The 26,444-nt window shown below is 48.2% G+C and overlaps 1 protein-coding gene across 1 annotated transcript in view; it reads right to left on the bottom strand.

Moving 5' to 3' along the window:
* Positions 1–9,083, bottom strand: part of SH2B2 (SH2B adaptor protein 2) — a 29,418-nt gene extending 20,335 nt beyond the window's left edge. The window contains exons 1-2 of the mRNA XM_056865179.1: positions 8,204–9,083; positions 1,132–1,233 (exon numbers count right to left, since the gene is read on the bottom strand). Of these exons, the coding sequence (XP_056721157.1) occupies positions 1,132–1,233; positions 8,204–9,061 (960 nt within the window). The 5' untranslated portion in view covers positions 9,062–9,083. The remainder of the gene's footprint in view (positions 1–1,131; positions 1,234–8,203) is intronic.
* Between the last annotated feature and the right edge of the window lie 17,361 nt (positions 9,084–26,444).

Genomic DNA, 26,444 nt, shown 5'->3' on the forward strand with positions numbered 1-26,444 from the left:
TGTTTTGGAGCATAAAAATAGCACACCCCCACCCCCACACACACACATATGTATGCAGCCCTCGGCTCTGACGAGGCAAGCCAGAAAGCAAAAACATAATAGAAAAAATGACAAACAGCATGAAAAGAAAAAGAAAAGAAAAAGGCAACTGACATAGTCTTAATTACGGGACTGGGAATCTTACCATTTTAAGCAGTTTTGCTAAACAATATGACTAGTATGCAGTGTATCTGATCGGCTGCTGTATGAAATTTATTTATTTATACCCTGTTTTTATTCTTAGTGGGGACTTACAACATTGTTCTCCCCTCCTTCATTTTATCTTCACAACCACCATCCTTTGAGGTAGATTAGGCCAAGGGATAAGAGTTACCAATCTCATGTTGGGACCTGGAGTTCTCCCATGCTATACAGATCCCCATGCTATACAGATCTGTTCCCCTGGAGGAAGTGGCGGCTTCAAAGTGTGCACTCTTTGGTATATCACAAAGTCTAGGAGAAATGGAAGTCCTAGAGTGACAACATATCTCCACTGAGATCTCTCCCCTCCCCAAACCCTACCCTTCCCTGTCACCTCTCCCCCAAATCTTCAGGAATTTCCCAAGCAGGAGTTGGCAACCCTACCAAGAGACAGCGACCATGGCTCAGTGGTAGATCCTCTGCTTGGCGTGCAGAAGGTCCCAGGTTCAATCCCCAGCATCTCCAGTTAAAGGGACTAGGCAGGTAGGTGATGTCAAAGACCCCTGCCTGAGACCCTGGAGAGCCGCTGCCGGTCTGATGAAACAATACTGACTTTGATGGACCAAGGGTCTGGTTCAGTATAAGGCAGCTTCATGTGTTCAGCCCAAGCTTCCATGGCAAAGGGGGGATTCGAACCTGAGTTTCCCAGATCTTAGTATCACACCGTAACCACTATACCACGTTGGCTGCATCTGCCCAAGGCTAGATATTGCAATATCACTGCACAACAACGGTTTGTGACTGAACTGTCTTCTTTACACAGGAAAATCCATTTGTGAACAATTGCTCGTAGCAGAACAATAGTACAATATCCAATGGTGTATGGATCCAGCCACTAATCTGATCCAGAGATGCCACCCTTAAGTTCCCGTGCCCGCCAAGCCGCCTTACCTTCAGCACAAAAGTGTTGTCTTTGTCCGGCATCTCCAACGGCATGGTTGTCCGTACCTCAATAATAGCCGAGAGAGGGATGCTGACTTTAGCTTTGGAAGCCTGGGGGTCAAAGATATAAAGAAAGGAATCAGTGACTCAAGGGGAATACGGTTTTTCTCAGGGACCGGCCGAGGAGGTTTGCAGGAAAGAGAGATTCTCACTAGCTTCTGCCATTATTAAAGAGAGAGAGAGAGAGAGACAGAGATGATTTCCCTCGCGGTCTCTGCTAACTTCGAGATCTTTTAATTAAAAGCACAGCACTCCAGGGGGAGATATGGAAATGAAATGTATTCACTCCCCACCTTTACCCCCTAGTTCCTTGCACAGTTAGAGTCTGCTGCCAGCAACCGCATTAATTTCTCCCCCCACTTTTCCACATGTTGAGAGGAGAAAAACGGCCTCATTTATTCCGATAAACAAGATTTGACTTTTAAAATATCTGATTCTTTTTAAAAAAAATAAACTTTGGCATTCACAACCAGCCAGGGGAAGACAGCAGAAAGGTAGAGAGAGGATAAACATCTGAGTGAAAGGGTCTGCAGAAATGCAGATATGACATTCCAATCCTCTGGAAAACTATCCTGCTCAACCCTACCCAGGTGAGTAACACAAAAATCAGATGTTCTATCCTGGTCCCATTTGTTTGGACAAGAATGGGAGCAGAACTGGCTGGTGGTTTGAGCTCACGGACCACTGGAGATCGAAGCCCCTCTTTTTCTGTTGTCATGAATAAACAGTCAGTGCTCTAAAACCACCAGCTAGTCTGACAGCCAGCTAGGGCGCACACAGCGAGTCACTGAATTTTATTTTATTTACTTAGTTTATATCCCATCCTTATTCCCCGGCCCAGGCCGGGCTCAGGGCAGCTCACAACATACAATAATACAATAAAACAAGATACAATAAAATCCCAAGAAACTACATAATAATAAAAAGATTAAATAATTAATACAACAGATGACACTCATAGGAGCATAAGCATCGCTTAGGCTTGCCAACCTCCAGGGACTAGCTGGAGATCTCCCGCTATTACAACTGATCTCCAGCCGATAGAGATCAGTTCACCTGGAGAAAATGGCTGCTTTGGCCATTGGAGTCTATGGCATTGAAATCCCTCCCCTCCCCAAAACCCCGCCCTCCTCAGGCTCCACCCAAACATTGGAGTCTATGGCATTGAAATCCCTCCCCTCCCCAAAACCCCGCCCTCCTCAGGCTCCACCCAAAAAACCTCCCGCCGGTGGCAAAGAGGGACCTGGCAACCCTACCATTGCTGCAGGGGCTGAAGCAACCAGCCCCCCCATAGATTCAATAAACAATTATACTCTGATTGCTCAATGGTATGCCAATAAAGGTACTGAAATTGAAATTGAATTGATTCAATAAACAAAAGGGGGGAGGGAAGGGAAGGGAGCTTAGACGGCCAAACCATGGCTATCCTCAACCGTAGGCCTGGTGAAATAACTCTGTCTTGCAGGCCCTGTGGAATTGTTTGAGATCCCGCAGGAATGATTCGCAACTCTTACCCCATCTCCCTCCAGTCTCCTATCAGCTCTCAGAATTTGCGAGGCTCCCCCCCAACAACAAAAAACATGCATACCCTCCCCCCACTTTTCACTCTCAACTGCGGTCAACGTTCTGTGTCTTTGGAGCATACCCAGTCTTCACCAGGCCGACATTTTGGGGGTGGGGGTTTCCCCCTCCCCCTTTGGTTCATTTGCAAAGTCGTACTTTTCTGCACAGCTAGGGAGTCCCCCAAATATATAACATCCCCCGTACCGTTTGTGGGTTTCCCCCATTTTGCTGCCTTTCTGACAGGCGCAGGGACCAACCTAGTGGTTGTCAATTTCCTGCATTGTGCAGGGGGTTGGACTAGATGACCCTGGTGGTCCCTTCCAACTCTATGATTCTACTTATTAGAAATAGTGAACTTCCACCAGTCAACTGGCCAAACCTTTTGCGGACCAGTCCGCAGTATACATCCACTGGCAGGCTGTAAAAGGAACGCCTTGCAAATGCGGTGAATTCAAAAGTCTGCATGCTAAGAAGGCATACTGTACCCCTTTCCCAAGTCATAGTGCAGACATCCAGGAAAACAGAGGGGTGGGAATGGGGAGGGGGCTTTCGGCCATACTGGTGAGAACAATGGTGGGAGAGGAGACGTTCATAAACTGCTGTTGTTTCTAATGGGCTAGCCTGTCATTCGTTTTAGTACATCCCATGCCAGTGAGTCTCTCACTCTCTCTCCGTCTGGCCCGTTCTTCTCCTTCGTTTGGGATTTGAGTCTTCTGGTTCGGGGGGGCTGTTCTGCTGGGGGGGGCTTAATTGCCTCTGTAGAGTGTGTTTGGGGGGGTTACCTGTCCTGGGGGGGGGGACTTGATCTCTTTGCGAGTGTGATTGTTGCTGTGGAAGATTTGAATCCAGCAGCATGAAATCTATCAATACTGAAGATACACAATATGCGCAGGTCGAACTTACGCAAGTAGCATTATAAGATGCACTTGGGCTGTGCTGAAATGAAAAGATACGTACGTTACCCCATGATACTTACGCTGCTCACTTACGCTTTGAGCGGGGATGCACTTTCGGCGTAGTTACATCGGCTGCATGCTAAGAAGTCTGCATGCTAAGAAGGCATACTGTACCCCTTTCCCAAGTCATAGTGCAGACATCCAGGAAAACAGAGGGGTGGGAATGGGGAGGGGGCTTTCGGCCATACTGGTGAGAACAATGGTGGGAGAGGAGACGTTCATAAACTGCTCAGGCTTCACAATCAATCACTTTCCAGAGACACAATTGATTAAGGGGGAGAAACACAAAGATGTAGAAAAAATGACAGGAAAGGGATTTCTTTCTTTAAAAGGCTGGGTAGTGAGAACTGCTGAGCTTTGCCGCGCAGGCTTTTAAAACAAACTGCAGGACAAAACAAAGGAGGGAAACCCTGAAAAGCTGAAGCGGCCCGGGCTTCGCATAGCTGAGGACCACGATTCAGTGGCAGGGCACACGTTTTGCGTGCAGAAAGGCACGGGTTCAGTCCCTGGCATCTCCAGTGAAAAGGCTCTTCCTTAACATCAGTAGAGGAGGCCCTGGTCATTTAGAGGAACAACAGGCGCACAAAACCGAAGAGTGGAGTCCTCACTGCAGAACTGCCCCATCCAGGAAGATAGATCACGATGGGTTAGTCTGGACAAGAGAAAAGAGCAAGAGTGCAGTAGCACCTTAAAGACTAACAAAATTTCGGGCAGGGATTGAGATTTCGTGAGCCACAGCTCATACCCTGCCAGAAATTTTGTTAGTTTTTAAGGTGCTACTGGACTTTTGCACTTTTCTCTTGTCCAGGAAAATTTGCCAGGCTACATGGCTGCCCAGAGGCGGCTTGACCACTAGGCATACGTAGGGTGCCAGAGGGGAGCAGAAGCTCCAGGGGAACCCAAAATAGGCATGGCGGGGGCAAGCCCTGTGTGGCACGCCCTGCCCTGGCACCTCTGCCCAGGTTACCTTCTGCACATTCCCCCCACTCAACCACCATGAAAGAGGGAGGGAGGATCAGCAGGCAGCCTCCAGGTCTACAGTGCTGGGCTCTGCTCTCTCCCTCTGACTTCGTGGTGGCCGGCCTACTTTCCCTGGACCTGCAAAAGAGGGAGGAAGGGCAGATGACCACTAGGCTCCACTCCTTCCTTCTTTCATGGCCCTGGACCATGAGCACTCGGGCTGGCTGACTGAAGGTGCAAAAAACCCTTGGGCCTGCCACTGCCTAATTTCTTATGAGAAAGATGAGGTGGGGAGAGAGTGACTTGTCCAAGGCCAAGGGGGGGACTTATGCATGGGGCCGAGTGGACAGAGAAAACCTTTTCTCCCTCTCCCAAAACACTAGAACTCCCATGAAGTTAATGGGCAGCAGACTCAGAACAGATTCAAGTAAATACTTTACACAACGAATAATTAAAATGTGGAATTTGCGGCCACACACTTTAAAAGGGGATTAGAAGAAGAAGAAGAGTCGGTTTTTATATGCCGACTTTCTCTACCACTTAAGGGAGACTCAAACCGGCTTACAATCACCTTCCCCTCCCCTCCCCACAACAGACACCCTGGGAGGTAGGTGGGGCTGAGAGAGCTCTAACAGAGCTGTGACTTGCCCAAGGTTACCCAGCTGGCTTTGTGTGTAGGAGTGGGGAAACAAGCCCAGTTCACCAGATGAGCTTCCGCCGCTCATGTGGAGGAGTGGGGAATCAAATTCGGTTCTCCAGATCAGACTCCACCGCTCCAAACCACCGCTCTTAACCGCTACACCATGCTGAAGACATTCATGGAGGACAGGTCCATCAGTGGCTACTAGCCATGGTGACTAAAGGGAACCTCCACTTTCGGAGGCAGTAAACCTCTGAATACCAGCACCAGGAGGCAACATCAGGGGAAGGCCTCAGCATGGTGTAGTGATTAGGAGTGGTAGACTTTAATCTGGAGAACTGGGTTCGATTCCCCACTCCTCCACATGAGCGGCAGACTCTAATCTGGTGAACTGTGTTGGTTTCCCCACCCCTACACATGAAGCCAGCTGGGTGACCTTGGGCTAGTCACAGTTCTCTCCGAATTCTCTCAGCCCCACCTACCTCACAAAGTGTCTGTTACGGGGAGAGGAAGGGAAGGAGATAGTAAGCTGGTTTGATTCTCCTTAAAAGTGAGAGAAAGTCGGCATATAAAAACCAACTCTTCTTCTTCTTCTTGGACCTCCAGAGGAACTGGCTGGCCACTCTGTGAGATAGGATGCTGGACTAGATTGACCACTGGTCTGATCCAGCAGGGCTCTTCTTATGTCCTTAACCAAGGATCTGGGCCCAGCCCTCCTCGCTCTGACACTCTGCCTATGACACCACATCGGCTCTCAAGTTGTTGGGGAAACACACAACAAGGCAGCAAGTTCTGGAACCAACCCATTATCCCTTAATCGTAAATCCCAATCAACCCTTAATCCACAAATCAAATGGAGACGTCGCTCCTTGGATAACCACCTCCCACCGAGTGGCGTATTCAGCAATAATCCAGGATCGCCCAAACAGCTCATGCAAAAACAACAACAACCCCAAGCCTTAATAACCTAATAAGACTCTCGTCCGCTCAGATCCGTCCTGTGCTATTTTTGACTGTGTTGACATCCGGAGGAGACATGCTCCAGCAGAGCGACTAGGGGGGTTGCCTCCAATATGACCCATTAACTCCACGGCAAGCTGAAAGGCAGCCTAAAACTGCAGCGGAGCTTCTGAAAGAGTAAGATCCTCCATACTTATCCCGCCCCTATACACACACTCAGCTGTTGCAGAAACCTAGCTGTGGGATTAGGCTGGTCAGTAATCGCAGTAACAATAATTAGTCACGAGAGCTCACGCCGAAATCAAGGAAGGTTTTTGTTGGCAACCGGCAAGCCTAAGAATTTTGCCTAAGTATCATCGTGGCACAAGAAAACACGTGCCCCCGTTCTACTAAAGAAAATGTGCTCTTTGCTTAGATGTCTAAAGTAACACACTTGATGAAAATGAAAATATTAGACGATTTTAAGATAAAATGGCAGCCATTATATGATCATTATTCACGTGCTTTAAACTCTTCTGTTTTTTAGCGTGTAAATACGAAGATTGTTAAATTACTTACTTGCATGAGAAACCTGCAGTCTTAGTTTAATTGATGAAGAAATGTGTATGTATTATAGAAGCTCAGACACAGTTATGGATATATCTTTTTTCATTTCCCCCTCCCCCTTTTTCTTCTTCTTTCTGTACCCCATCATATAAAAACAAAATATTATACAAAAAGAAAGAAAGAAAATGTGCTCATGGTTTTTTAGAAAAAAACAACCCAGAGGATTAAGCAAAAAGATACAACAAAGGTTTATAAAAAGATGAATGGAGTAGGGGAAAAATTAAGAGAAAAGAACTATTTCTGCATTCATAATATTTCAACGGGGAGGTTAATTCAATGAAAGTGACAGGCAATAGATTCAGGGCAGGCAAAAGGTAGTGATTCACACAACGTACTTCTCACTGTAGCCTCTGCCTTTCAACAGGGATGAACGGTATGAAACATGAAACAATTCATCAGAACTGTTAAACAGAACGGCTAAATGGAGCCTCCACGTTCAGAGGCAGTGGCGAGCTGCTGTGGGAAATAATAAGGGAGGCTTTGGCCTCCATGCCCTGCTTGGGGGTTTCTTGTGGGAAGAAGGCATTTGGCTAGTGACTGTTGGTAGCAGGATGTTGGACTAGACAGACCAGTGGTCTGATTCAGCAGGGCTCTTCTTCAGAAGTCTCCCAAGACACAAGGCGACAGGCCGCACTGGAACTTTGTCTCAGCACATGAATGCTGCACTTCTAAAGCCTTCAGTGCTACAGGACACCTGACCATCTCTGAGGAGGATGGCTTACGTGACTTTCTGGAGAATCTAGTGGCTCCCCCAGAATACAGGCATTGGCCATCTCTGTACATACAGGGAGGACCAAGCAAGAAACTTAGCATAAAGGATGATCCATAGATTCATACTTCCATACAGTCCACTGGTTTAATGAACAATACTCATATATGCAAAGGAAATTCTGATATTGCCTTCCGGGATGGGAAAGAGTTGAAGAACATTTGGCTCCTGATGGGGGACCCCTGGCTGGTTGATTGACAGCTACAAATTAAAGCATGCCAGTAGCAGTAGCAGTAGTAGTAGGAGGAGGAGGAGAAGGAGGAGAAGGAGGAGGAGGAGAAGAAGAAGAGTTGGTTTTTATATGCCAACTTTCTCTACCACTTAAGGGAGACTCAAACCGGCTTACGATCACCTTCCCTTCCCCTCCCCACAACAGACACCCTATGAGCTGGATGGGGCTGGGAGAGCTCTAACAGAGCTGTAACTTGCCCAAGGTCACCCAGTTCATCAGATTAGCGTCCGCCACTCACGCGGAGGAGAAGGGAATCAAACCCAGTTCTCCAGATCAGAGGAAGAAATATCAAGGAACCCGCACAGTAAGGAAGTTTGAGCAGTGACAATCCTTACCTTGGGAGGAACAAAAAACTCCAGAAGGAACCTTTCCCCCTCCATCTTCACAGCTTTCCTTAGCAACAGGCGACACTTCTGCCACTGAGAGCTGCCCACACAGTTTATATCATCAGCTACCATATAGCGGAGGGTTCCCTCTCTTTGAATGTCCACCAGGTCCACCTTGGAAGACTGGCCTTTAGTAAGCCGCAGCTTGTGAGTCCATTTTTCCCTGGAATCACTGTGTTCCTTGTTCCCAGAGGGACAGTGTTCCCTGTCAGACCGCCTGCCTTGGGTAGCTTCCATGCCCGGCTCCGGAGAAGACCTTCTATGCCACATCTCCTTCATTCCATCCACAACGCACAAGCTCATGTTCCTCAAGGAGAAACCTTTCTTGAATTTCTGCTTTGAGTTAGTGTGGACAGAAACGTCCTCCGAGCTCCGGGACTGGCCATAGGAGGAGACTTTTCGAATCTGAACTTGCTGGGACTGGCTTAGATACCTGCTGGAGGGCACCGGGTTGTCCATGCTGTCCAGAGATTCTGTAGAGGTCTGATCTTTCCTCGGCAAGATATCCCGGCCGTACGGCATGTGGCAGTTCTGAAGCCCCACAAACGGTACAATGTTGTACTTGGTGGGAGAATCTGATACAAACACCCTGTTGACCTCCAAGCTGAAGATGTCCAAGAAGTTAGCAGCAAAATGGTGGGAGAAAGAGGTCTCGGCCCCGGGGGTGTCGTAGTGGGGGTTCTCCTTCAAGAACTGGCAGAACTTCTGGGCAAAGTCGACAGCAGCGGCCTGGGCATGAAGCTCACAGAATTCCCTCCAGTCTGGAAGCTGGGAGGAAGGTTCTTGGCAAAGGGTATCACCATTCATGGCTGCTCCATTCCACCTGCCAGCAAACTGCCAAAAAGGTAAGAGAGCAAGAAAGTGAGAGGCAATCATGTTAAAAGCCCATCCATTTACCCCCATTGACTGAACTACCCCATCTCTAGAAGAAAGTTCTCTAATCTGAGTTCTCCTTGGCTTCACTTTAGCTAGGAAATATGGTCAACACTTCTACACTAATACATTCGAAGACACACCAAAAAAGCCAATAGCAAATGAAGCAGTATTGCTTTTTTTTTTTGCATTTAAAAATGTACTTATATAGATATTTATACCCTACATTTCTTTCCAAATGGCGGTCTAAAGCAATTTACATTGTCCTCTGCATCTTCATTTTATCCTCACAGAGAGCCAGTGTGGTGTAGTGGTTAAGAGCAGTGGACTCTCATCTGGAGAACCTGGTTTGATTCTCTGCTCCTCCACATGAAGCCTGCTGGGTGACCTTGAGCCTGTCACAGTTCTTTCAGAACTCTCTCAGCCCCACCTACCTCACAAGGTGTGTGGAGAAGGCGACTGTAAGCTGCTTTGAGACTCCTCAAGGTAGAGAAAAACGGTGTATAAAAACCAACTCTTCTTCTTCCTGTGAAGTCGGTTAACCCAAGACTGGCCCAAGGTCACCCAGCGAGCTTCCACAGCACAGCACAGTGTGGATTCGGACCTGGGTCTCCCAGATCTAGTCCAACATTCTGACCACCGCCCCACGCTGGCTCTCTTAAAGCTCGGTCTTCCATTCAAAGGCTTCATAGTAACATACACATACACATAGTAACATACACAAGGACTTCCTAGTCAGTCCTCTTAACAATCCTGTGCAGAAGGGTCCTGGTTGGGCCCTGATATCCCCAGTGAAAAGATCACAGGGGCCATTTATGCTTGGTAATTAGCAGTGCGTTCCAGGCTAAATTGCCCTGCAATTTTTTTTTAATTTTTCATGCTGAACCATCATTCCGGAAGTGACTGCGAAGCCGGCGCATACCTGCTTTGCATTACTTAAGAGCCCCTTTATTGTGACCGTTGGTGTTTGCTCCGCCCCCACCGCAAAGAATCCCCTGAAGGAATCATGCAAAATAACAGCGGCGGGTTAGCCATGCACATGCTAAGGGCTATGCAAACAGGAACGTAGGAGCAGGCGAGTGGGGGGTGGAATTTCTCCTTTTGCGTAGGGACCGTGAATAGGCATTTTTAAAGTCACATTTAAAAAAAGCTTTGAGCGAGCATCAAAATTGACCATGCATAAATGGCCAGGGAGTCAGTTTTGGGAAAGACTTCTTTGACCAAGACCTTGGATTGCCACTGCCAGTCACAGTAGATAACACTAATAAATGGACCATTGGTCTGACTTCACATACAGTGTTGTGTAATGGTTAAAGTTTCAGACTATAACCGAGGAGATCTGGATTCAAACCTCTATTCTGCCATGTACCTCACTGAACGACCTTGGGCAGTTACTGTCTCAGCCTAACATAGCTCATGGGGGGGGGGGGTTGTTGTGAGAATATAACTGCACATGAGGCGGATTGCCAACAGTAGCTGCAATCCTGGACAGTCTTGAATGAATTAATCCCCAGTGTAAATTGCTGAAGAGCCCCGTGGCGCACAGTGGTAAGCTGCAGTGCTGCAGTCCAAGCTCTGCTCACGACCTGAGTTCGATCCTGACGGAAGTCAGGTTCAGGTAGCTGGCTCAAGGCTGACTCAGCCTTCCATCCTTCCGAGGTGGGTAAAATGAGTGCCCAGCTTGCTGCTGGGGGTAAAGGGAAGATGACTGGGGAAGGCACTGGCAAACCACCCCGTAAACAAAGTGTGCCTAGTAAACGTCGGGATGTGACGTCACCCCATGGGTCAGGAATGACCCGGTGCTTGCACAGGGGACCTTTACTATTTTTTCCAGCTCACACGAGCAGACCACTAACATGGGCAGTTTTCTCCACCCTGAGTAGACTCTCAAACTTGAAAGGGGAAAAATCCCTCCCATTTATTATGCCTTTTGAGCAGAAAAAAAAATCCAACTTGTTAACTCTGCTCTCTTACAGAGGCAGTAAAGGCTTTATTTAAAATGTGTTGTTGGCAAAACAAGACAAGGCCAATCACACACACACACACACACACACACACACACACAATGGGGGTTGTACATTTGCATGGCAACTTGTTTAAACTGGGCTGCTAACTGGGCAGAGCTGCTACATTTGCAAAATCCCAAGGGTGAGTTCCCATTCTGCAGCCAAGGTTGTGTTTATATCAGGCAACCCAGCTAGGGTGTGAGTCTTTGGAAAGAAGAGAAAGTGACTGAGAGCAGAGGACTAATTTGGGGGTTGCTATCGGGCTGTAGGAGCCCCCGTGCGCAGAGTGGTAAGCTGCAGTACTGTAGTCAAAAGCTCCGCTCACGACCTGAGTTCGATCCCAACGGAAGTTGGTTCCAGGTCACCGGTTCAAAGTTGACTCAGCCTTCCATCCTTCTGAAGTCGGTCAAATGAGGGCCCAGCTTGCTGGGGGATAAAATGTCGACGACTGGGGAAGGCACTGGCAAACCACCCTGTAAACCAAGTCTGCCTAGTGAACGTCGGGATGTGACGTCAACTCATGGGTCAGGAATGACCTGGTGCTTGCACAGGGGACTACCTTTATCTTTAATGGGCTGCAGAGGGGACCGAATCTCTTCACCCTGCTGGCAGGTCTTGGCGGAGAAGAGGGAAGGCCGTGGGTTGGGATAATTTTGAAGTTACCCACAACAACACAAACGCGGAAACCCCAAACGCTTCATTATGGCTCAGAGCGCTTCAGGAGGGCCAGGCAGCCACAAGGAAGTTAAGAGCAGAGCAGGCGTTGGGGGGGCGTGACCGGAGTTTTTCCGCACATGGATTTGGTGGCGCAGCACACAGCCCAGACCTCTTTTCTACAACTTTGCGGCTTCCAAGAAAAACAACCCTCTGTGTTATTTGGAAGGGAAAGGCGCATGAATGAGCCACGGCTCTCTGGCACGCGTCTGGGTCAGGCTACAGCCAAGGTCTTCCTCATTTAGAATGAGAAAAGTATTCCTAAAGGGCTGAGAGTGCGCTAGGAGCAAGCGAAAATGCGGGCATGGCCAGTGGTTTGCCACAAGACAAGAAGCGTTGCCTCCTCTCTCCCAAGGTGGCACATCCTCCTTCAATTAGGGGTGCCAAGCTCCAGGTAGGGCCTGGAGATCTGCTGGAACTACAACTGAACTCCAGGCTAGAGATCAGCACCCCTGCAGAAAATGGTCGCTTTGGAAGGTGGACTTAGCGTTATACCCCACTGAGGCTCCGCCTTTCCCAAACCCCACCCTCCACCCTCAAATCTCCAGGAATTTCCTAACTTGGAGTTGGCAACCCTAGCTCTCATACAGTAAAAGCGGGACTTGTCACTCCAGCCTGGCCCAGCCTTCCTTCCTGCACTGCCAACTCCAGCTTCAGCAGTACCTGGAGATTTGGGGACAACGATTAGGAGGACGGAGTTTGGGGCAGGGGATGTGATTGAGTCCATCTCTGAATCCATCTTCTGAAGCTGCCGTTTCTTCCAAGTCACCTGACTGTGCTGAACAGGTAGCTGTACCTCCCCCTGGCCATCTACGGTGCTGCTGCTGCAGTGCAGAAGTTCCCGGCTTTATCGAGCCAACACAAAGGCAAGGCTCCCTTACCCAGAGCCCTTATTTATTTGTATTTTCCCCAAGGCTTGTTTCTCACACGAAGCTGCCTTCTACTGAATCAGACCCTTGGTCCATCAAAGTCAGTATGGTCTACTCAGACCGGCAGCGGCTATCCAGGATCCCAAGTACAGGTCTTTCACATCACCTACTTGCCTTTAACTGGAGATGCCGGGGATTGAACCTGGGACCTTCTGCATGCCAAGCAGATGCTCTACAAACTGAGCCACAAACTGAGCCAAGCCCCTCCTGTTAACTTAGCTGTTTCATGGTGAGTTTGGGCCAGCCTTAGCCTTTTTAGCGGTCTTGATCTGTTCAGTAATAAATCAGTTTCCAAATATTTTAAACAAACACATTAAAATGGATGGTTACAGGCAAAGCCCTTTATGATACTCCCTTTCTGGTGTGTGAGCCATACGAGAACAAATTACAGCTACAAAAGCCGCTATTGAAAGAGGGTGGTTTTATAGACCCTTTTGACTTGCGTAGCCTTAATAAAAGGGGGCAGGTCGTTTCCAGCATTTGGTGATAGAACCCTTTTTTAATAAAAAGGCCTCTCGAGTGCTCCACGATATGACCCAAATAAATAATGCAGGGTGCGCAAGTTCAAGTTATTATTGTGTCAGTCACTGTGCCCACCTTCAGATCAAATACTCAGAAAGGAAGTCCGATGGTAAATGGGCTCATATCGCATACAGGACCACTGCACTCTCTGGGTAAGCGAAGAGAGTGGGCTGACGTCTCCAAATTGCAATTTTGGGAAATTTAACTATAAAGAGAGAGGAATTGTAACAATAATGAACAATGTCAACAAGCTGATAAACATTCTGTCAATGCATATACTGTGGTTGAGTTTTTTGCTTTGATGGAAAGTTGCAGTTTCATTCGCAACAAGAGACAGGTCCCTGGCCCCAAAGAGATGACAAGCAGAATTGGACAGTGATGAAGAAAACGCAGGGAGGGAGCAGAGGAAAAGGCCGCGAAGAAGGTCCCAACATTTATTCCTTAGCATCTCCGGTTAAATGATCTCAGAGAATAGGTGCTGGGAAAGAGCTTTCTCTGTCCAAGATCCTGCCATTCGGAGCAGGCAGTGCTGAAACCAAACAGACCAACTGTCTGAATCCATAAAAGGCCTCTTCGCTGTCCTTTCACCTTACCAAAAATACAATCCACAGTTGTTTTAAAAACCAGTGGTAATCAAAGTCAGTGATATCACAGGCACTAACCAATAGGTTCCCACTACTTGAAAACTTGCAGCTCGTACTAAGAAAAGAATGTTTGTACATTTTCACGGCAGGGGAAGTGAATTCAAAATACTCCGTCAACCCCAAAATGTTCATTGTGGCTTGACTCATAGATGCCATAGCTTGGCATCTATTCATTGATCCATTCTGGCACTGGCAGGTAAGGCTGTATACCCCTTTCCAGGGGGCAACAATAACTCTACTGTTTAAGGCAATTGCTTTAAAGAGTTAACATCATTACGGCACATTCATGCAAAAGATCACTGAGCATCAGCATTGGAAAAACACTTCTGCTTTGACCGGGGATAACCTTTCGAGCTGACGGGGCAAAACAACAACAACCCAGGAACAGGCACCCAGGATCTAGGTTAGAGGGTGAAGCACGAGGAAGAAGAAAGAGGTCCATACAGGGTCGCACTAAAAGGGTTACAAAATGAAGAAAAGTTGGTTTTTATACCCTGCTTTTCTCTACCGAAAGGAGTGTCAAAGTGGCTTACAATCACCTTCCATTCCCACTCCCCACAACAGGCACCTTGTGAGGTAGGTGGGACTGAGAGAGTTTGGAGAGAACTGTGACTAGCCCAAGGTCACCCAGTAGGCTTCACGTGGAGAAGCGGGAAATCAAACCCAGTTCTCCAGATCAGAGTCCGCTGCTCTTAAACACTACACTACGCTGGCTCCCATCTGGACAGCTGTATCCAGAGCTGCACTGCTGTTCTGCAGGTGCAAACAGAAGCAGGCATCCTGCAGGGTCGTCCTTGGTGTTCCACCAGGCTCCATCACACAGACGTGAGCTGCTTTTGACCGGCAACAAGCCTGAACACCATCAACACATATAAAGAGGAACAAACCACTCAAGGAGGAATCCCGTTAAATTTGTTCCCTCTGGCCGGAGGCCAAGATTCCCCTGGAAAACGCGTTTGGCACTAGATCCCAAGGGGTTCCAACACAGCTGCCAACGGCGGGCAGCAACGTCAGACGACCGTCCCTGAAAGAAAGCTGGCTTGCTGCCACAAATCTTCTCCTAAAATGTTGAGTGGCGGCAAGTCATGTCAGGAGTTTTCTAGGGCAGCGGTTCTCAACCAGCGAGAAAGGTTTCCGTCACAATTGCTACAAATTCGCTCTCCCTCGATCCCCCGCGTCAGCCTAAAAGAGTAATGTGCCATCTCCATGACCTGGGTAGCCCCAGGCTAGCCTGGTCTCCAGATCTCCGAAGCTAAGGGTTGGCCCTGGTTAGAATGTGGATGGGAGACCTCCAAGGAATACCAGGGTCGTGACGTGGAGGCAGGCAATGGCAAACCACCTCTGAACATCTCTTGCCTTGAAAACCCTATGGGGTCGCCATAAGTCAGCTGTGACTTGACGGCAAAACACACACCATCTCCTGCTGATCCTACTTTCCATGAATTATCCATCTGTGGCCTTTTGGTGTGGTAGTAGTAAACTTGGTATTTCTCGTACTGTCCTGTTCCCCCTGGATTTGCAGACTGTTTTGTGCAATTCACTTACATAGTATGTAACATTATTCTACTGCCTTTACTCAAAAAAAATAAGTCTCCCCACAGTATGCCGTCAAGAAAAAGAGGGGGGGGGGTCATTTTAAATGTACATACTAGTTAAAGTTATGTACAGTAAGAAAAAGAAACATTTTGTGTATAACATTTTTAGTGCAGGCCATCTTCCTTTCAAGTTTCTGCTCGTTTGCTATAGAACAGGTAAATCTAATATGATGCATTTTTTGAGAGGTCTTTTTTGTTAAAACACTACAACCCTCTTTCAGATTTGAGAGATGGCCACATTAAAAATTAAATTTCATCATCACTTTTTAGAATTTTACAGGCACTGACGCCACCGACCTCCAAGATAAGCAACTTGACGGCGCTTTCCATCCCGCCCCCCCAACCACAGATTCTCGGCAAACCACAAAGGTCTTTTAAAAACCACCTGTGTTTGGTTTCCGGCGGCTTTACAAATTACCTACAAAAGCAACTATCCCTCCAAACGTTTCAGCAGGATTTCTGTCCGCAATAAGACCCCGCGCAGATGACCTCAAAGGAAAAGGGAAGCAACTTTTGTTAACGCTTCCATGCCTAGTCACCTGGAATCCATTCTTATTCAGGTGGCCAGCTATTTATAGCCCGGGTTTAAAGCCCTGTCCTCATTTCCCAAAGCCAGCTGTGCGCATGTCTGTGCGCGCACAGTACGTTGCTCGCATGCTGCTGCACCAGCCTCAAGTCGGATCTGGCAGACAATCTGGCAGCAGCTCCCCAAAAAGATACCACTCGCTTTTTGAAGAAGTGAGATTTTAGCTCTCGTGAATGTCAAGAAACCGCTGGAAGAATCCCTGTGTCCTTCCCAACATCCATTCCTCTGTGTTGGCGCAAAAAAATAACAGCAACTCCAAACGATCCCAAAACCAAAGACATGAGGACAAAACAAAGATTAGGCAAACAGGCTATTTGCATTTATTTCTCCCAACAGCTGAATTCTGGCTTTGTGGATGCCAAAGAACACAAGCCCAGCATCCCCTCTAAAAAGGACAGCAGCAGAGTAAATTTGTGGCAATATTATGAATAGGATATTATAAATCAGGGCTAAAGATACTCGTCAGAAATTACCGTATTAATATAGCAGAATGGTAGTAGTTAAAGAAAGAAAGGCAGGCGAAAAATGGAGGATTATATTTAATGAGCTGTCACTTTAGAAAGAAAATAAGTAAAGTAGCACCGTGGATTTTTAATGATAATATACAGTGGTATGCAAGCGTTTTAAGTTAAATAGGTCAGTTTGTTGAATGGATGAAATATTTCTTATCATTCTAGTTCAGCTGAAGTGTTTGTATGTATTGTAGCAACCTCAGTTTGATAGCAACTCGAAACACTTTTTGAATAAATTTTATTATTTTTACAAAGAAAAAAACAAAACAAATTCCACAAACATACAACAACTTATATTCAGCCATTCCGTCCTTCCAAAGTGCGCCAGTACTCATAATACTATGAATTCTATACCTAATATAATTCATCAACTCGAAATATTTTTTCAACTTTCATATATTTTTGCATTCTTTGTATTTTTTACTTTTCTGTATCTTTTTATATCTATCATATAATTTTAAATAGTATTTTTTTAAAAAGTTGTGGCAACACATGGCTTGCTAGAGCTGGTCTCTCTGCTTTATCCGTCCCTCAAACAGTACAGAATTTAAAACCTCGGAGCGCAAAAAGACCGGGCGAGCAAAGAGCTGGCTTTCCATTCAAAGCGAGCGCTGCTTAGTGTGTGGAGGGAAGCTGCCGGCATTTGCCTGGAAGGGCAGAGAGGAACAGCTGATCAGGAAGCAGAGGTGCGATGGGAGCTGACAGCTGTGCTCAGCAACCCCCCCCCCAGCCCAATAAAAACCCGGCTTCTTCCTGGCTCTTAATGGCTTTGATTTCAAGGGTGACAGGAGACAGCGTTGCCTCCGAGCCCCTGCAAATGCAGCAACCTTAAAAGGCCAACCATCAGCAATAAACACACTGCACGCCTCCCGCCACAGCTGCACTTCCCGTCTCCCTTGGGCCAGTCCTGTTCACACCAGGCTCACAGTTACAAGGAGCGGGGCTGCAGAGACCCGAGCCCTCCTGCCAAAGATCATAGAATCACAGAGTTGGAAGGGATCACCAGGGTCATCTAGTCCAACCCCCTGCACAATGCAGGAAATTCATAACAACTTCCCCCCCACACCCCCAGCGACCCCTACTCTATGCCCAGAAGACGGCCAAGATGCCCTCCCATACAGCTCTTCTTTTTTTTTTGGCCATCAAGTCCCATCTGACATGTGGAGACCCTTAGTGGGGTTTTCAAGGCAAGAGATGTTCAGGGGTGGTTTGCCATTGTCTGCCTCCACGTCACAACCCTGATATTCCTTGCAGGTCTCCCATCCAAATAATTGCCAGGGTCGACCCTGCTTAACTTGTGAGATCTGACTAGCCTTGGGGCTATCCAGGTCAGGGCATGACATACAGCAAGGCCTGGGAAATTCCTGGAGATCTGGAAATCCAGAGGCAGTGCCTGTGGAGAGGGGAATGTGGGGAGGGATTTCAGCACAAGTGAAAACCAATTTCCCCCCGCAATGCCAGGCGATGCAAAATTTCATTAAGTAGAGATATTTTTGCAAACCAAGAAATTTTTACATGACCCTGGGTATATTGGTATATAAAAAAGGTATACAAATCAAACATTTACTGATAAAAAATCATAAAGCAATTTATTTTAAAATAATTCTTTGGTATACATATAATTTTACCATTTACTGTTGCCAATTTTTTTGTGATCCCATCATTCAGTTATATGGGGTCGCGACTCACAGTTTAAGAAGCTTTGATCGAGACCAGGGGTCGGCAAACTCATTAGTCAAAAGAGCCAAATATCAACAGTACGATTGAGATTTCTTTTGAGAGCCAAATTTCTTAAACTTAAACTATATAGGTAGGTACACTGTTTATTAACTTAATAAACTTTAAGTAAAGTTTTAAGTCTTAATTAAACTATAGGTATACTGAATAAAACTTGATATCATACTTAATAATGATCTTATTTATTGATAAAAATTAAATTGTAAGTAAGGTAACCATAACATTAAATCATTTTTTTAACAAATCACAGTTTAACAAATTGCTGCTGTTAGCACTATTTTAGTTTTCTGCTTTAACCCCTCATCTGCTTTGGGAGAATCAAAACTGTTTTGTGGCTGTGTTCTTTGGATGGAATTCTGGTTCCCTTCTCCCCCCCCCCCCACCCCACATCAAGTAGATAATGTTTTAGTAAGGGAAGAGTTCTGGTCATGTATATATGGGCATATTGTTTCAAGTCTTGAAGGGATTTGACCTGGAATGGCTGGCTTTGTGTGAATTTTCATTGGGAATGTGTCCCGAGGCCGATGCCCGGCGTCGAACCTCGGGACTAAACACCGCCCCCTCCGCTGAAGCAGAACCCCACTTACCGGAATCCCCCGGAGAACGCCGAGGGGAGGCCGGAGCGACGAGTCCGGGCGGGAGGCGCAGTGGCCGCGCCCAGCTGGCGCGAATGGAACTTGGCCCGGAGATGGGCGGGCTCGGTGTGAAGACGCCCGGCACTGGCCTCTCCCTGGTGACGGAAGCATGCCGGGAGTGTTCGGAGGGGGCCGGCTCCAACCCCAAGGCGGGCCCGGGCAAGGTGGAGACGCCCCAGGCCAGCGGCCTCCCGGGGGGGCTAGCATGGCCAGGACCCGCTGTTCCCCTGAAGGTGCAACGGCCTGCCACAGCGACGGCAACGGAGCAAGGCCCGGCGGGCGTCACAGTGAGCACGCGGGCGGAGGGAAACCACCCCGCCCAACAGCTGATCAGCGGGCCTAGAGCCGGAACTGCCGCGCTCCACGCACGTCAACCTGGGCCGAGCCAAAGGCGGAGGCTTTTGCCTCCCAAAGACTTGGGGGGAACTTCCAGGAAGGGAGTTGGGGCGGGGCGGGACCTCACGGCCTGGGAGGATAAGAGGGGGAGAGAGGGAAAACGCTGGGGAGGATTCGACACTCTCTCTCTCTCTCTCTCTCTCTCTCTCTCTCTCTCTCTCTCTGCCGGCGTGAGCGAGCGCGAGAGCAGGGGCTCCAAACCAAGTGGCAGGGCCGCACTCAAGGGGCCAAAGAGCCGCATGCAGCTCGCGAGCCGCAGTTTGCCGACCTCTGATCTAGACCATACCACATACTGGAGTCCTTATTTTTTTTTCAATTTTTCAATTTTCAATTACATCAAGACTGCGCCGCGTTCCTAACATAAGAGAACAAGGCTTCTTTTCAAAAATAATAATAAACAAAGCACGGCAAGGAAATGCAAAACCTGCTGTCAATCCTCGGGGAAGGGATGATGGAAAAGATTTTCTGCACATGCCCAGAAGCCCTTCACGTGTGCCAATAATACCTACACATTCACATCATTACACAAACCCTGTAATGACACTGCTCAGTGGTAGAGCACCCGTTCTGCATGGTTCCCAGGATCAATCCTTGGCATTTCCACCACCATATTTCAATATTTAATTTTACACATATATGTTATGTACGTTTGTCCAGTGGTTTAGAACTGTTCCCAGGCTCCTCCAGCAGGAAAAAATGGGGAAGGAGACAGCAGGAAGAGAAATATTCTGGCCCATGCTGCACGTGTAGGCCAATGAGGTGGTACAGTCCTGATGCAGTAGAAGGGACCGTTCCCACGGCAGATTGGAGGTAGGGAAATTCACATTTGGAAGGTTGTAATACCCAAATATCTCCCCACAACTAGAAAACTGGAGCAGACTGGTACAGAATCGCCCCCCCACCCCATATCCAAGTTTCCTAAAGCAAAGCTTCTTAAACTGTGGGTCGCAACCCCATATGGGGTTGCGTAACTAAATGTGGGGGTCGCGAAAAATTTGGCAACAGTAAATGGTAAAATTATATGTATACCAAAGAATTGCTTTAAAATAAATTGCTTTATGATTTATTATCAGTAACTGTTTGATTTGTATACCTGTTTTATATACCTGTACATCCGGGGCTGTGTAAAAATTTATCGGGTGAAAAAGGGTAGCGAGTGGAAAAAGTTTAAGAAGCCCTGTCCTAAAGAACAGCAGCATTCAAAAATGGCACCTGAAGTGGTACGGTCCACACCACCACCTCCTGACTTCACCACCTCCGGGCTGCTGCACAAGACTAGACCTCAGCTGTTTAAGAACATAACATAAGAAAAGCCCTGCTGGATCAGACCAAGGCCCATCAAGTCCAGCAGTCTGTTCACACAGGGGCCAACCAGGTGCCTCTAGGAAGCCCCCAAACAAGGCGACTGCAGCAGCACCATCCTGCCTGTGTCCCAAAGCACCCAAGATAATAGGCATGCTCCTCTGATCCTGGAGAGAATCGGTATGCAGCATGACTAGTATCCATTTTAACTAGTAGCCATGAATCCCCCTTTCCTCCATTATCATGTCCACTCCCCTCTTCAAGCCTTCCAAGTTGGCAGCCATCACCACAACCTGGGGCAGGGAGTTCCACAATTTAACTCTGCGTTGTGTGAAGAAATACTTCCTTTTATCTGTTTTGAATCTCTCACCCTCCAGCTTTAGCAGATGACCCCGTGTTCTAGTATTATGGGAGAGGGAGAAAAACTTCTCCCTGTCCACTCTCTCCAAACCATGCATCATTCTATAGACCTCTATCATGTCTCCCCTCAGCCACCTTCTTTCCAAGCTAAACAGCCCTAAGTGTTTTAACCGTTTCTCATAGGGCAGCTGCTCTAGTCCCTCTAGTTTAAAAACCAGCTTGTTTCTGAAACTAACATAGGACCTTGTTGAAGGTTTTCACGGTCAGAGTTCATTGGTTCTTGTAGGTTATCCGGGCTGTGTGACCGTGGTCTTGGAATTTTCTTTTAGGCGGTCCACGGGGGTCCGTAACGCTCGCTTCTATTTGTGCACCCCGCGCTGTATGGCCCGCGCTTGCGAACAGCCAAAAGTGGTCGGAAAAGCCCCAGCTAAAAGGATGGTTTCCCCATCCCTGACGCTGTGTTGTCAAGAAAATACCAAGACCACGGTCACACAGCCCGGATAACCTACAAGAACCAATAACATAGGACCACTTGCCTCTACGAGGCACTTCCAAGGGAAGGAAAAGACCCCCCCCCCTCCCTCCCCAAGGAGCTCTAAATGGGAACCGCCTCCTCCAAACGTCTCCCAGATCCCCACTGCCCCCTTGCCAAAAGAACAGAAAGCAGGAAAGGTTAAAAAAGAGGGGGGAAGTCAGAGAGAAGAAAGAAGAGAATGTAAAAAAAAAAATGAGAAGGGGGGGGGTCTTTCTTGAAAATCCACTTGTGCTGAAAGCAGGCGCTGGCAGCCTGACCTCGTTTCCATGGTTCTCACCCCCTCCGTGGAAATCCAGGCCTTTGCCTTTTCACACCGCCGCTCACGATTCTGTTCCCGGTTCAGCAGACAGTCGCGCCTCTGTCTCGCGCCAAGCAAGGAAGGCTTTTGTCTCCGGCGTTCTAAGGGCGAAGCACATCGGGGCTCTTCAGTGCGCCAGCTTGCTCCCTTCTTGCCAGCGTCTCCCATCTCCAGGAAGCTTCCTGATCAGCGACGACAGGGCTTGGAAACCACCTCCCTATCACCCACCGAGAACTAAGCTGCCCGACAACACAGCGTCAGGGATGGGGAAACCATCCTTTTAGCTGGGGCTTTTCCGACCACTTTTGGCTGTCCGCAAGTGCGGGCCATACAGGAGCACAAATAGAAGCGAGTGTTACGGACCCCGTGGACCGCCTAAAAACAAATAAGAGGGTTCTAGATCAAAGCAGCCCTGACCTGGATGGCCCAGGCTAGCCTCGTCAGATCTCAGAAGCTAAGCAGGGTCAGCCCTGGTTAGTATTTGGATGGGAGACCACCAAGGAAGACCAGGGTTGCTGTGCAGGAAGGCACTGGCAAACCACCTCTGTTAGTCTCTTGCCATGAAAACCCCAAAAAGGGGTCGCTGTAAGCCGGCTGCGACTTGACGGCACTTTACACACACACACACAGATCAAAGCGAGCCTGAATTGTCCCTAGAAGTTAAAATGACTAAACTGAGGCTATCGTACTTTGGTCACATTATGAGAAGACATGAGTCACTGGAAAAGACAATAATGCTAAGAAAAGTGGAAGGCAGCAGGAAAAGAGGAAGACCTAAGACGAGATGGATTGACACAATCAAGGAAGCCACGGCCCTCAGTTTGCAAGACCTGAGCAAGGCTGTTAACGATAGGACATTTTAGAAGTCATTGATTCATAAGGTCGCCATAAGTCGGAAGTAACTTGACGACACTTAACACACACACACACACACACACACAAATGCAGCTTCCTTCTCCAGACAAAGGAAGCATCAGTAGCCACAGGTGTGGGGCATATTAGCTCTTCAGTTTATCACTAGGGTCCTACCCTGGAGGGCTGTCAGGAAGCCCAGAGCAACTCTAAACTGAACCCTAGCGATGAAGGGGCTATGTGGTTCCAACCCAACCAACTCATACCCTTCCCAAAATTTTGTCAGTCTTTAAGGTGATACTGGATTCTTGCTCTTTTCTACAACCAAACCAACGGAAGCAGCAACTGCCCGTCAACATCACCACATACTGAGTCGGAGCCGCTGAAGCTGAGAGCCAGCATGGTGTAGTGGTTAAAAGCAGTGGTTTGGAGCGGTGGACTCTGATCTGGAGAACCAGGTTCGATCCCCCACTCCTCCACATGAGCGGCGGAGGCTAATCTGGTGAACTGGATTAGTTTCCCCGCTCTTACACAAGAAGCCAGCTGGGTGACCTTGGGCTAGTCACACTCTCTCAGTCCCACCTACCTCACAGGGTGTCTGTTGTGGGGAGGGGAAGGCGATTGTTAGCCGGTTTGATTCTTCCTTAAGTGGTAGGGAAAGTTGGCATATAAAAAACCAACTTCTTCTTCTTCTTCAATAATGCCACAGGGGCCTGTCTGCTCACTCTATTGCATTCATTAGGGGAGGGAAAAACCAGAATGGTTTTCTCTTTGCAAACCCTAACGCTCTTCATCACTACTTTGTGTTCTGCCTTATAGGAGCCCCCAGCTCAGACTTTTATAAAACAAAACCAACCCAGACCTAATAACTTTGTGGTTTGGTATGTAAAACGTATACTGATGTCTGTATGCACTATACCACCGACCGTGAAACCCTGGATCGATAGATGCTTCCTAATGTATAACGGGAGCCCTGCCACTCCCACTAATGAAACTAGGATCCGACTCTGGTTCCTGAAGAAGGGTCTGGAAAGTAGACGGTGAAGTGGGCATCCCTGGGTCAACTTTTAATTATTTAAATTAGTTCTATCCCTTCCTTTCCATCAGGGGCTGTCTTAGGCCTTTTATGCAGGGACATTTCCCCACAGTCACCCCCGCCAACTGCTTCGGGGCTTCCTTTTGATTATGCATGCCTTTTCCGCCCGTCAGAGGTCGCCTCGCTCTCTTTTTGCCCGTGTTTTCCAGATGCTGTTTTAGCCAGAATCTGGAAAATGCGGGGAAAACCCACGGGGAGAGCGAGGCGACCTCTGACGGGCGGAAAAGGCAGGCATAATCCAAAGGGAGCCCCGAAGTAGTCGGTGGGGGTGACGGCGGGTAAACGTCCCTGCAAAAAAAGACTTAGTGATGTTGGGACCCTGGGCAGAAGTACGGGATGGGGCCGCAGAATGACTGCCACCCCCTCCCTCGAGGCTAGCCCAGGAGGAATGTGAGTGGCTGTGTGTGTGTGTGGGGGGGGAGCCTGCTCTTCCTCTTCTTTTTCTGTGGGTGGGCTGGGAGCTGGAGCCCTTTCCACCTGCCCGATCATTGGATGTGGGGAGGTTTCTGGGCAGCGGCTGGCAACTGTAGTGCCGCCCCCCCCAGTCCTCCAGCTGATTGCCCTGGCTGCTGCCCTTAACCCGCCACCACCCCCGGCAACTTCAGAAACTGCAGAGAAGTCGGCAGTGTGGTCTCCCAGTGTGGGGCCCAGGGCAGCTGCCCCAGTTCTCCTGGGGCACAGACCGGCCCTGCTTTCCATCTCCAAGTCAGCGTGGTGTAGCGGTGGAGTCTGATCTGGAGAATCGGGTTTGATTCCCCACTCCTCCACCTGAGTGGCAGGGGCTAATCTGGTGGACCGGGTTAGTTTCCCCACTCCTACACATGAAGCCAGCTGGGCGACCTTGGGCTAGCCACAGTTCTATTAAGAGCTCTCTCAGTCCCACCTACCTCCCAGGGTGTCTGTTGTGGGGAGGGGGAAGGGAAGGAGATTGTAAGCTGGTTTGATTCTTCCTTAAGTGGTAGGGGAAGTCAGCATATAAAAACCAACTCTTCTTCAAAACAGACAACCCTTTCCCCCGCCACAGCAGCTTACAAATCAAGGTTTGGAGGACTGTCTGAACTAAGCTGGTGGTTTGACGTTCAAGTAAGTAGGGTTGTAATTTCGGGGAGGGATGAAGAAATTCTGCCCCCCCCCCAGCCCAAGTGGAACAAGAACGGAGCCTTTTTAAGTGCGCCTAAGCGAGATCTATAGGATGCAACATAAACTCGGCACGTCAGACTGGCTGTCTCTGTCCTCTCCTGTGTAAGGCCGCCTTGAATCTCCTGGTCTTGTTTTGTTTTTAATACTTTCTAAATAGCGGCATTATGCCTTCTCACCATTCGACAGGCAATGCCGCCTCCTTGAACCAGTGGCCTGCTAAATGCAAGCTTTGATTTCCTGCCCAGACTAGCTAAAGGCTCCGTCTGCCATTCAAGGCTTAGAAAATATCTGTCCGGAGAACCAGTATAAACCCTTCTCGGATTCTTTATCCGTTGCCCTATTAGGAATTCGTCCAGCTGTGGAGTAAGCAAGTAGTTTTTCCAACGGACGCCCAAAAGCCATGCAAAGGGTGCCCTCGCAGCCAGAAGCAGAAAGGAAGTATGCGTGAAACATTACTCATTGCAAAAACTGGTTTCGATCTGCCGGCACCAACAGATTTATGCACGGCTTGCGCTAGCATGTGCAAATTCCATAAAACACACTTGGTTCTCGTTGACCAGCCAACTTGCACAAATACTGAAACTATGACAGTGTTTCGACAGGACTTAGAAAGCTAAATTTGGTACGCACAAAATCTAAGAGGTCCAAAATACTGGGGCGGGGGGGGGGAGAGACGTTGCAAAATCTCTTTCTAGAAACAGGGACAAGTGTAACGCCAACATTTGAAGGACTTCCAGGCCACCTAGAAAGCTAAAAAACGTGGTACGAACGCAGACACACCAGATCCGGTGAAGGTTTCAAAGTTTTCCACTGCAAACTTGACAGTCAGTACTTGGGGACTGAAGTTCAACCATACCATAGAGGCCAGCATTCCTGCACAGAGAAAGATGAATGGCATGTGGGAGGAAGGCTGAGTTGTAGAGATTGGGTTTCCTCTTCTTTGATTTGGGCACTTCCTGAAACAGGCAGGAATGTGGATCTAGGTTTGCAGAATGTGGGCTTCATTTACTAGGATAGATCGAATCATGTCATTATCCTTATATCTAATAGTCAAGGGATGGCACACAGGTGGATCAAAAAATTCACACAATGGGGCTGCCAAGTGAAGGAAACTTACACGTTTGCAGGATCGTTTTTTGGGGGGAAGGATTTAAAAATCACCCTCAAAACGATAACAGCGACATTTGCAGATGCACAGACATCTTTTTTTAAAAAATAATAACCCTCCAAATTTCAGACAGCAACCCAAAATGGTACACAAAAACGAGGCAGCAGACCCCAGGAGAAGGCAAGGAGGAGAAGCTGGAGGAAGCTGTTTCCGCTGTCCCCTTCTTCTCCCTTGCAGCAGGGAGTGAGGAGAGGAATGAATAAGCAGGCAGGCAGGGGCAGAGAAACCTGAGCGGGAGATGAGGTGCGGAAGTGGGATTTCCCCTTCCGTGAAGATCCTTCTCATCATAT

Source organism: Euleptes europaea, chromosome 19 (genome assembly GCF_029931775.1).
Source record: "Euleptes europaea isolate rEulEur1 chromosome 19, rEulEur1.hap1, whole genome shotgun sequence".
Taxonomy (NCBI): domain Eukaryota; kingdom Metazoa; phylum Chordata; class Lepidosauria; order Squamata; family Sphaerodactylidae; genus Euleptes; species Euleptes europaea.